Raw genomic sequence first — 12626 nt, forward strand, 5'->3', positions numbered from 1 at the left:
ATTGGTCAGATGAAGACACATGAGAAAAAGCAACCTCTTGGCAAGTTGTCAATTCACAAGTGTGTCACCTTGCCTCATCTCCCCGTGACACATAAACAAGTCAATAATGTGTAGTGGAGCGGCCCCTGCGGAGCGTTCATCCTCTTTATCTCTTCTCCCTCGCTAGGACAGAAGTCATTTTGTTGCCATCATTAGCACTTTCCCCGGGGGGGAATGGTGTTTTCTTTCATTGTGAGGCACAGTATAAATGATATTATGGTCTTTAGATGGAGCGGGGGAAACCGGGCTTGCAGACTGTAACCTATCGTTCAACTTAAATGGGTACTGAGACAGAGAGCAATGAGAAAAGATGGAAACAGTGGTTATTGTCTCACTGTATATCATCTAATAAACATGGAAATTCAAAAATCCATCTCTAGAAATAAATGCAGGCAACTCATCTCAACGCACCACACCACTGATGTAGCAGAGGTAATATTATGTACCTGCGGGCATTGCGCAAAAAAAACAAAAACTCTTGATTACTTGGTGTAGCTCACATCTCTTTATTTTTAGAAGCACGGTAGGGGACGGCGCACACACCGGCCAGATTAAAATCAGATGTCGAGGTTCAGTGTTGGAACCGTAAACCTCAAAGACATCAAAGCACCCCAAATTGTTTCTGATGTGAGCCCGAACAAACGGAAGGCATCTTGTCGCACATAAATGCATCAGGATACAACCCTATCCTCGTTCCCTTCGTCTTTTAGGGCAGCACGATACTGGAGGAAAAAAATTAATGTGTACGATTTATATTGGATATGAAATAAATACAGGAATTTTCCCCAGATGAAGACAAAGTATCTGTTTTTGGTCAACATCATCCTTACTGTAGCCCAAATATCTTCATACAACTGACCTTGCATTTATTTTCGCCCACTAATCTTCGTCTTTTTGGGGTTGTTTGATAAATTGATCAAGAATGATCGTGATTGGTGGTTTGCTGTGAATGCAGAGCCTGGGAACAAACTCTGTGCATCCGAGAACCCTTAAATCGGAGTGAATTATATTTTAGACAGACTGCGCCGGTAGATTAGTCATGGAAAATGAGAACAGTGCAAGTTTTGCTTTTGTATAAAGCAGCAAAGAAAAGTTGTAGCATGACAACTTGCTTTGCTTGAAATCGCACGTCCTTCGATGTAATTATTGCGCATGCGTACATTGCAATGCCGGTGCAGAAAGCAATATCGTGCAGCCCTAGCGTCAATGCATGTCAACTCTCTAGGAAATGTATCAGGATCCCCAGATCGCCACATTGTGTCCACAACAGTAGAGGTCAACTGAAGCACATGAAAGGACCCAACACTACATATCGTGGTGAGTGAGTGTTGAACTCAAAGTTATGACTTCTTTCTATTTTATAGTATGGTGACAGTGTAAAGCGTAACATTGTAAATATGCAGTGTGTAATCATACAGTAGCGTAGTGCTTCAGAAATACCGTACCATGTCATTGCGTCCAAAGAAGGTGTATACAGCGTACAGGTAGTAGTCGAAGAGCTGCGACACACAGTGGATGACATCGAAGGCGATCGGCTTCAGAATGTTCATCATCTGCATATACTTCCCTGTTCAGAGATGACAGAAAGTTACCAGAAGTTTAATCTCTGTCAACAGAATCTGCATTAGCATAAAGAATCTGGAGGCAACGGGACAAGACTTTGGTGTCAGAAGCATTCTGGTTTACGTTGGTAGTCCAAGTGGTATTGACCAATCCCGATGGAGCAGGGTTGAATGCGGGTAAACAGGAAATCTTGGTACCCATCGACTAACGTCTGGCGATGATTTCGCTTTTTATTAACTTAAAATTAAACTGGGAAACAATCCGGTCATAGATGTCGTCTCTCAACCCCAACTGAAGTTGCTAATCGGACTGTAAACAATGAGCGACGCCGATTGGACTGCAATATTGCCAGAAGTTTATTAGACAAGCTTTATGTGTTCCTGGTTCCTGGTGGACAAGTTTACAATTAATGAAATGCTTCTGTTCTTAAGTACATCTTATAGGAGATTAAAAGATTTAGACTACAGGAAGTTAATCATGGTGGAACCTTTAGGGAAGAACTTCAGCGGGAACACGGAGCATTTGCATAAACTCGAGGGGAAGGATTCAATCTAGCAGGAAGGTACTAAAAGCAATAAGTACAGAGCAACAGGGGTGTAACAAGGTTACCATTGACTCAGAACTGATGAATGGGGGGTGGGGGGAGAAGAAATAAGCTCAATCTAGAGAGACAGCACTATTTCTGTCACACTCTCTTTCTACACGCCCTTTCTAGACCAAGAACTCAGGGAGCAATCTGTCTCCATCAAAGAGCTGCACAGACTGAATTAGAAGTGATTTCTTGGAATCAAAGCTTGGCTTTTCACTCAGTTTGCCGCACAGCTCTAAATTAAAATTACCCATTTTCTGAAAATTAAAAAAACAAAAAGACAAAAGAAAGCAAGTATTCTATTGTGTACTCAATGTGCAGGAAGGTTTTGAAAAGAAGAGGGACGATGACTGAATGAGAACAACTGGCAGGACCAGATTTCTTTTTGTTTGAAACGCTAACAGAATAACAGCAAATATGTAGCAGCAAAGTCATTAAATTAAAGATTTATTCAGCCATACAACCACGCAGGAAAAATAACCGCCAGGTTTAATTCCATTTCACACATGAAAATCACATCATGAAGGTCACGCTTTGCCAAGGAAGAGTCCAGATGTCTTCAAAGACCTGTTGCAAAGACGTTTTATCACCTCTTTGGAAATGTACGGTCAAAGCTTAGAGTTAAGGCTAACAGTTGTTAGCGCAGCCCAGTCACACAGGGAGCAGAGGAGACCTGAGTGTAAGAATCACAATGAGCTGTTGGCTTCATTGAGGGGAAAAAAAGAAATCTCAGCCGGCTATAGAAGACTCCCACTCTGCTCCGCTCTCAAGGAGGGTGGAGTGTGGAGGTGGAGTGTGCACTGTATGTGTGTGACTCACCGACAAGACGGATGACGTTGAGGGTGGTGTTGGTGAGGATCGGCGCATTGGTCTTATTAAGGTTGTAGTCAGACTTTTTCTTGCTTCTGATGGTCTCTCGGGACGCACTGATGCGTGCCGGATGTGGGGATAAGAGAGAAAGTAGGGCAGAGTCATGAGAAGAGCAGAGACTCGGTAATATATGGAAACATCACTCATCCTCAGCAATGATCGACCGGGTTCAAAAACCATAGCGTGGGTCAGTCTTCTAATTGATCAATCAGAACACAATGCAGGAGCAACAGAGGGACCCCGGTGGTGATGTCTGTGAACTGGTGATCCTGGGGGAGCAGACCTCCGACACCGCTCCTTGAGCCATATTAGCCAGCAATCATTACATGGGAATTCTAATTATTGGACAATGCGACCCATTCAATAATTAACCATTAGTGATTCCTGCTTATAAGAACGGGACATTAGCATATTTGTGACTAAAGGTTAATGTCGGGTCAAGACGCGTACTGAATATGTAATCGAAGTTGGAGCGAGTTAAAACAAAAATATGAGGCATGTCAGATCTATGAAATAACGAGACGCAATGCTGAGCACGAACATCACGATACCATTAATAAGCCATTGTACATTACATGACAGGAAGTTATTATTATCACGATGCTTCTGTAATGAGGAGCTCCTGAATAAGTAAAGGTATTGTATGTCTTTCTTCCAGAGCAAATCCTGTGTGAAATGTAATGTCAGCTCTCAGATATACACAAACACACACACACACACGCAATCCTAAGTTCTTAATAATTCAGTCCACGTCATGCACACGCAGTCATTTCATTTAGTCAGCTTACTGAAAAAGAAATATAATTAATAATTGAACAAGGAGGGTTATAAAATCTAAAACTCCATCACGCTGCAACAAACGTGATGAAGACATAAATATTTACGTCTAAGATGGTAATTGTTTGCATTGATTATACATCCCTTAGAATTCAACACACCCTGATAATAAAACAAGCAAAGATACTAAACTTTCCTTATCTGCATTTACATTTCTCATTCAAATGAAAATGAATCATTTCACACAGTGCAGAGGAGCATGGTCGCCTCCGCTTTTATTAAACAGCGACTAATCTTTCAATAGTCACCAATCACGTAGGCGGAGGTGGGAAGAAAGAGAATTTTTCATGTATAGACAAAAAGCTTCATACAAGCTTTTCGCCTACTTAACAGGGTTAGGCCGAGGGGAGCTAAAATTATCATTGCTAAATGCATAAAAAGTGGTGTAATGCTCGACTTCACATCCTTTTAGAAACTCCTTTAAAAAAGAACATCACAGCATTGTTTTATTTTGTGATTTGAAATAGACAGGAGAAGAAATAGATATACCGTGTAACGTCATGTCATACCCTGAGCAGTGTGATAAGTGGCGTAAAACAATTTGACTTGGAACTGACCTCTTGAGGGGGGCATCGCCCGTCTGCTCGTCAACGAAGTCCTGCTTGAGCTCCTCGGGGTCGCTGTCGCTGTCGTAATCTTGATACACACTCTTCTCCAGCTCGTCTGACTCGTACTTGAGAATTGTGAAAACAAAAAAGTGTTCAAAGGGCCAGTGTAAAGAAGATATGCAGAAGCTATTAAGTGAGTAAAAAGGGATAAAAGCAAGTCCAACACTGTTAACATGCTGTGAAACTTTGCTGACACATCAGCAGTTGTTAAAGACAAGTGTGAAACAAAAGATGCCATGCGGAAATCGTGTCACTAGAAAACGCTGTGAAACCAAATTGCATTAAAGGGCTGTGATTAAATTATATAAAAGAATAATTGAAAAGAAAGTATAACATCCCCATCTTTTAGCTCCAATGGGTGCATAACCATGAAATGACTGTCTTGTGGACGAAAAGCAGAAAATGAATTCACATCCCAGAGGAGAGTCTGGTTAAAGCTCCCCTGAAATAGGACAATATATTCATTGTCCTTAACGGCAAGCTCAAGCAGCACAACATGCATATGGAAAGGATTACAAGCTTAAGAGTGAGCCAAGCTAGGGCTTCAGTAAGCCTGTCATGTTAGATAATGCAATATTGCTTTTATTGTTGAGCCTGGAGAGAAAACATATCATTATATTAAAAAGAAAAAGTGGTTGATGTGTCAAGGTGTCCGGAGGCACCTGTGTAATTTATTCGCCCCATTCTTAAAGAGAAATACTGTTTTGTACGGCAAAAATAGAAAGAACTGATTTTGGTCTTTATACTTTAGATATAAGGAGGAGCACATGTGTAGAACATCCACAGAACTAGGCAATATTCTCTGGATCTCTGGATCCGTGTTATAGATATCTGGTTGAACCCTATAGAAGCCTTGACATAGATTAGGTTTGTTTTCTTCTCTCCTCGGTCTGTAACAAAGAGAGGCAGACGTTCAGGCTGCTAGCTGCTTAGCAAGAAGCTAACCTGTCATGCTAGCAGCGACCCTGCCCTAAAGAAGCAGTGTAGCTAACCAAAAACCATAAAGACAGCTTGAGTGTTTGTGCTCCACCGTTTTCGCATACTTTTGATTCTGCCTTACTAAACCCCATTACGAAATGTTTAGCATGACAATGTTTGGTATTTGTTTTATTCACCTATATAACCAGTGTTCATGCGAGTGTGTCTACGTGCTCTATGCGGTCAGCAACATGAGAGCTTCTGTTTCCTTGGAGGGGTCGGCGTGGGGTGCAGAATAAGCGGGATGCTACATTTGCATGCGCAAAAATATTTTTGTAGCAACTTTATATCATCGTATCTCCGTTTTCACTGGGTCTATTTGCATGAAACAAAGACGGGCATAGAGTTTCAAGCCAGTACTTTTGACAGAAGCAGCAATGTTGGCCGGACCGTTGTTTTCTTTTTATGTGGAGCCGACTTGAACGGGTGATCTGATCACGCCGGCGTGACGGTCGACTCCTACGGGTTAATGAGGTACCAGAGAGTTTAATCAATTAATCAACTTGGCTCTTTATTAACTTGTTCGGGGATGTACCTCAACAGGTAGCTTTTTTTAATTAGACATACTTATGATAAGTGGGTGTATTTAACTGGTGAACAACTTGACTTATCATTATATAAGCTCTGTTCACGCTCCACATAAGGAAAGACAAGACAATTAACCAATATCTGAGCACAAGTACTACCGTGTCTCATGTATAACTATAAACTGTTTTTGCAGGCCTTTTGACCAACTGGGTAACCCATATTTCACACTAATATAACTCATTCTAAACATTTAAACAGGCACCAATTGGAAACATGTGTTTGCAGTTTCCCCTTACCCCGTTAGATGCCAGCACGTCCTCTGTCTCGTCCTCTTTTTGCTCAGTATGCATCTCAAAGGGGTTTCCTTCCTGAAGGTACTGCTGGAACAGAGACAGCTCCTCTTGAGTCTGCCTGGTCGAGGACGCGGCCTGTCTGCTCGGGGAAACGGACGGAGAACGACACTGGCCCATGAACTTAAACTCCTGGATTGGGGATGAAGATGGGGAAAGAGACAGATTGTTCAGTATGCTCACGTTTGGTATGAAGTTAGTTATGAGGCACATATGAGAAACTAAGGTTTAGAAACTTGAGCATTTTAGAACTCAACCCATTATTATCTTACAGAAAGGTCTACAGTATAACATCTTGCCAATTATTAATGGCTGCATTTGCAAATCAGCTATCGTGATAAGGCAGATAACAGTGGTAGGAAATGGAGAATGCACTGGAGATCTATGAACATCACAACCAGACAGGTCATGTAAGTTTTCAGGTGCATGTTCTCATGGATATCTTGGCCCAAAGGCAAAGAAACATAACGGCCTGCTTGCAAGACAGCATGCTTGTTCTTGCATGATTTTTCTTGTTTGTTCCCTTTCAAGTTATTGACCTTCAACAATGGGCTCTCCTTAGGCAGTAGATGGTATTAAGTATCAAACCTTCCTGTTTTAATTATTAATTAGGGAACGCTCCGAGTTTATGAACTGAAATAATTTCAAACGGATCCTTTGTAGTCAAAAATGTTATGTAGTGCTTGAGAACAACTTTAGAGATAAAAACAGGTGCCAAAGATGAGCAAAACAATCACAATGTGGGCATGATTGTAACAATTCAGAACATAAATCAACCAAATATGTGGAATATTACAAAGATAAGAATTTCAGTGCACTGATACCATCAAGTTTTTCACATTTTCAGTTGTATATTGTTCAGGATACCTTGAATTCTTTTCCAGCAGGGCATTATTTAAAAAAATGTCCACAGTGACTTTAAAGATATGAGTGTAATCTAACAATACATATGTTACATGATCATATTTACGCATATTTTCATAGTACTAGCAGTCTGTTGAAACACAACGTTAGTGCACAGCAGGGTTTACAGGGTTAAAGGACATTGCCTGTTTACAGAGGTGGCTGTCCTGTCCTTCCCAGGCTGTGTGCTTAACATGTGTTTCAGGAGGTTGATTGGTGGAGCTGAGACCTCGTCATCTCCTCGTCACTGATGCAGTACACCTGAGCAGGCTGGGCCTGCTGCCTGCTATTATTATTGTGCTTTGTGTATCATGTACTTAATTAAACCATAGCCCAAAGTTATTTGATTGTGTGGTCTCCCTCCTTGTCACCTCCTCTCGAGCCAGCGATGCGATTGATTCTTACTCACATGGAGCTGGGAGATGTTGAAGTTAGACTTGACTGGGCAGAGTTCCCACGTCTCATTTTCCAGAAACATCCTGAGCTCTTCCAGTCGTGCCCTGAGGGGATGAGAAGAAAGACAAAAGGAACGGGGATGGAGGAAGACAAGAGGAATAAAAAGTCAAAAAGGAGAAGTCAACAAGTCCATTACTGACCTTATGCCAGCAGCATGTTTAAGTCTGTTTATATGCGGCCTGAGATTAAATGTGCCGACATAAAAAAGCCTACAAAGGTCACTGATGCACAGTGAAAAGGAAGAGGGGTGTGTGTGAGGTGTGAGTGCGTGTGCCAGATGTTTCCATGTTAACTGTCATGACGGCTCCAGGATGGTCACCAGCTAGGTCAATATTAAGTCTTTCTGTGTGACATGTCGGAGCAGTGTTGACGTCAAACACTGCAGCAGCCCGTGTGACTTGTCTTAAAGGTGTTTGAAGTACAAGAAGTGAAGGAACATGGAGCAGCGGCAAGAGACAATGAAACCTTGTGATACAGAAATAAAAAACAGGGATATCAATTGCATTTTAATATTATTTTCCTCAAATGTAATGCATTGAGAATTTAAGGGACATTAAAAGAGAGTTCACACTGCACACGGCAACGAGTGAGCACGAGCCTCTCGTCCACGAGTAGATGCACGCTTCCTTCTGTGCGGTTAGACGGTTGTAGTTGGGTAGAAAGAAACTAGTTCCTACGTGAAACTGCTCACAACAAGGTCAAGGTCATGACAAAGTGACATTGCTGTTGAGTTATTCAAATGTATGTTTTTGGCGCCACCCCGATGACTGAGTGTGTTACTGCAGGCAGCCGACGGACAAATACCGGCATCAGCCAGTCAGAGTTCACTGATGCATAATCTCTTTGGTAATGACACAAACCTAACGTAAAGAAAGATGCAGATGAAGCCTCCTGGCCGCCAGTGCAGCAGTGCGAGTATGTAAGAGAATGTGTGCACATGGACACACTGGAAGGGTTGATTATGTGCCTTTATAATGCCTCCGCTTCTTCTTATCTCACCTCTACCGCTCACCTCTTTTAATTTTCTAATTAGAATTTCACACCGAGATCATCTCTAACCTTAAGATGCATCCCTTCATGCCTCTGTGTCTGCCTGCTGTGTCACAGGAATGAAGCTTTTCAATAATCCTATCAATGATTCCTGACAGGTAATCACAAGACTGATCAATGCAAATCACACGTGATGATGTGGCGCCGTCTGTGTGAAAGCATACATATTCATGCGGTTGGCAGGGGGTGACGTAATCAAGAGGTAAACGCGCTTCCAGCTCAGTGAGTGTTACCGTGTAATTACACATCTACCCCCCTAAGAGGGTTGCGCTGGGAATAGAGCATGATCAAGGCAGCCAATGGTTGTGATTGTGTATAAAAGTTTCTGAGAATCAGTTTCATTTACGATAGTCTCAACAACCTTCTTTTAACTCATGTGGAACGGGGGGACTGCACGTCAGATTCATGCATTCTACGTCTAATTGTTCAGACACGATCAATCCTATCAGTTCAGTGAATGAGCAGAAGGAGTGTGTAATTGTGATGATCCAGAAGCAATGGAGACATCTTACCTGTGATAGTTTTTAAAGTAGTTGACACTCTGCCGTTTGATAGATTCCTGCAGGACCTCTGACTTACTGCTGCAGAACTCCTCACCCACCTGCATCAGCCTGGAAGAGAGGTTTGAAAGAAGGAATAAATAAAGGAGGAAAAAGTAGAAATGGAAGACATGAGACAAAGGGATTTGTCTCTGGTGAAGTTATCTGATGCACTAGAGAGACGACGCGTAGAAGGCGAACAATTGGACTTGTTTATGGTTGTCTAATGAGGAATATTATACCATTTATACTATTAGGTAAAGAGAGGTAAAGTGTGCACACGAGAGCAATAAAAAGTATATTGTTTTACTTTCAAGAAACCAATGAGGTTTTCTAGAATAAAACAACACCACAAAATCTGGTCGTAAGGGTCTAACACATTTAACACACTTTTTTGGAAGACGAAGAGAAATGTGAATGGGAAAGTAAAAAAAAACTTTTTTAATTGCTTTATCTACAAACAATTTTGCGACCCCCCTGCAGTACCACCGCGGACCCCCTGGTGAAGACCTATGCTTTAAAGAATCTTCTAAATGCTCTTTTGTTCAAAGCCTCTGGAGGAAGAGCGCTGTGCGTGTTGGACTGACAGCAGAGGCAGCAGAAGCACAGAGACACCATGTAAACAGCCAGTCAAGGGACAGACCATGTGCTGATTGCAGTGGTATTGAAGAAAAAGGACCACAAAAGCCGGCATCTAAAGTAAGCGATCTAAAAAAATAACCAATTGATATTTCTTTTTTAGGAATCTGACTAGGCAAACAGCTGTTTCAGAACATCTCATCTACAGCATGTACACACATAAGAACAGTGGACAAAGGAGCATGTTGTGTTTGTGTGTAATTATGTCAGTTAGTGAGTAAGTGACTCAAAAGAACAGAAAGACTGCATGGGAAAATATATCAACCTGAAAAAAAAGAAAAGGCATGACGGAGAAAGGGACAGCGATAGCGAGATAATGATGGCCAATTAGCGGAAACAAGGACGAGCTGACTTCTCTGGTTCTGCGGCGTACCTGCTAATGACGTCAAGCACCACAATGAAATCGTCGTATTTGAAGTTAGACATGTCTGTCCCCAAGATGTAGGCCTTCGCTTTCAACTGGACGTCCTGAGGAGACAAAAGAGAAGGAAATGGTGATTAGTGAACTTGTGATTGAGCAACTCTGTTGAACAGAACTCTGGGGGAAAGAATAAAGGAGGACGAGGAGAGAGGGAGGACGAGTCACGGCAGCTTTAGGAAGGACCACAGTCGAGGCGGTAAGAACATGTACACATGAAACAGAACAAAGACCTCGTTGCATTCATATCCGTGGTGGAGAACAACACGAGGGAAGATAAGAAAATACACTATTTTTTCCAACCTGCCAGATCCGTGTCAGTCCATGCTCCAGCTTTTTCTTCACATAGCTGCGGTCCACCACCGACTCGTCAGACTCTGCTGCTGCGTCACCTGGGGGTATTCAAGCAAAAGCACACAGACAGATTAAAAACTAATAACGAGACTGATACAATTACTTTTCCCCCTTATCTACTTTATTTATCTATTCGTTGTCTTGTCAGCACGACTGAAAAGGATTTCATTTACTTCTTTTCAATGGACATCTGCACAAATGATACGTGAGCAGACTGGATAACAATCCACGCAAGAGTAAAAAGAACAGACTCTTCTTATGGTTGATGAAGAAGCAAATGAAAAAACTTTCCTTTGATAATGATAAGAAATGAAGTTCATTCTAATATGAACAGAGAAATGTGGCGTAGTTGTGCGTGGGAGTATTGTCCTTCATTGTTACTTTGACCATGTAGACAGCAGGGATTTTAGCTGAAGACTTTCTGTACAGTAGTGTACGTCAGTCAGCATTTGACAACATTTGACAGCTTAGGTCACAGAGTCCCTCAAGAGAGCGAAGACTGACAGCAACCTAGAACCCAATATGACACTCCTGACACTTTTAATGTGCCGAGGACCTGGTCACAGTCAGGCAGACAGAGAATTAAACCAACATCTCTAGTGAGCGTAGTTCCACCTCTATCGGCTCTCTTTTTGTGCGTGTGCTTTAAGTGTTTTTCTTCTCATCGATCGGATAGAGAACCATGTGAAGCAGACGCTGAAGAGGCTACAATGTCACAGTGGCTGCACTACTTTCCATCTGTCTGAAAAGTGCTCCAATCAACTTCCATTTCCAAGCTGCTTGCTCTGCTTGGAAGTGAATCTCACGGAAAAGCCGGCAGCAGCCCTGCGAGTCAACAAGCAGGGGGCTGAACATCCCACATTACAGTAAATCCCTTTATCTTATTGGGAAGACTTATCTTTTATGGCTTATCTTGTCTTTTGATCATGGGCATAATATACCTAGACACACCCTCTTTTACACATTAAATATATACTTTTAAAAATCTACAATAAGGCCAGATGTCAGGGTCGGCTGTAGAGCTACCCCTCCTCTAATGGATTTAGTGTGATTTTACGGGGAATATGCTTGTGGACACGGGAAGGAACAATTTGGTCAATCCACACAGTGAAGCCGTCTCCATGTGCGCCAATCAGAGGCAGGGGAACAGATTAAGCAAACATTTCCAAGACTTTCGACTTCAGTTTAAGAGCACTGAAGGAGACATAAATGTGTCACCGACAGAATACGTGTGGATCTCGATGTGATTGACGTCGCACACGCTGCCCTTCATTAACTATTAAACCAGATGATGGTCGGACACATTAGTCAGAGAAAACAAGGGAGACAGGCATGAATCACGGGGGAGTGTTTTTCTTATTCTGAAGCAGTGAGATGGTTGAAAGACCAAAAGCCTTAAACATACAAACAGATCATTTAACTCAGCTTGACTCCAAACTGTAGTCAAAACACAGCCACTGTACACGGAACCTGCTGGGTGAGGTGTTTGTCTTCTGAGCAAGACGATATCTCTTGCCATTTGGCGGGTCCTTACAACAAACAGAGTTACACTTAGAGTCACATTTATAGGAAAAATTGGTACTCAATAGAAAAATTGCTTATCAAACATATCCTTACCTTAGACACCAGAACAAAAAGCCCATTCATTACAAACATCAATTTAATTACACCTACACACAGTGTATACTGTATTGAATTAAATAAATGACAGTGTAATGACAGAGAGCAAGAGAAAGGGCAGGAAGAGTTGAAGAAGATGTGGAGAGTGAGGAGTTATTGAGCACCTTAAAGGAATAAAGAAACACCATCAAAAGGGACCTCAAGAGGTTAAAAGACATGAAAAACCTAAACCAAAAGACAGAAGTGTGTGGGGGGGGGGGGGGGGGGGGGGATCAGTGAACCTGG

At 42.1% G+C, this 12626-nt stretch overlaps 1 protein-coding gene across 1 annotated transcript in view; it reads right to left on the minus strand.

Annotated features, from left to right (window-relative positions):
- vps50 (VPS50 subunit of EARP/GARPII complex) overlaps window positions 1–12626 on the minus strand; it is a 70094-nt gene that overhangs the window by 21025 nt on the left and 36443 nt on the right. The window contains exons 11-18 of the mRNA XM_029443697.1: window positions 10671–10759; window positions 10323–10417; window positions 9284–9382; window positions 7675–7765; window positions 6309–6494; window positions 4456–4571; window positions 3011–3117; window positions 1485–1606 (exon numbers count right to left, since the gene is read on the minus strand). Coding sequence (XP_029299557.1) covers window positions 1485–1606; window positions 3011–3117; window positions 4456–4571; window positions 6309–6494; window positions 7675–7765; window positions 9284–9382; window positions 10323–10417; window positions 10671–10759 — 905 coding nt within the window. The remainder of the gene's footprint in view (window positions 1–1484; window positions 1607–3010; window positions 3118–4455; window positions 4572–6308; window positions 6495–7674; window positions 7766–9283; window positions 9383–10322; window positions 10418–10670; window positions 10760–12626) is intronic.

The sequence above is a fragment of the Cottoperca gobio genome, chromosome 11 (genome assembly GCF_900634415.1).
Source record: "Cottoperca gobio chromosome 11, fCotGob3.1, whole genome shotgun sequence".
NCBI classification, from domain to species: domain Eukaryota; kingdom Metazoa; phylum Chordata; class Actinopteri; order Perciformes; family Bovichtidae; genus Cottoperca; species Cottoperca gobio.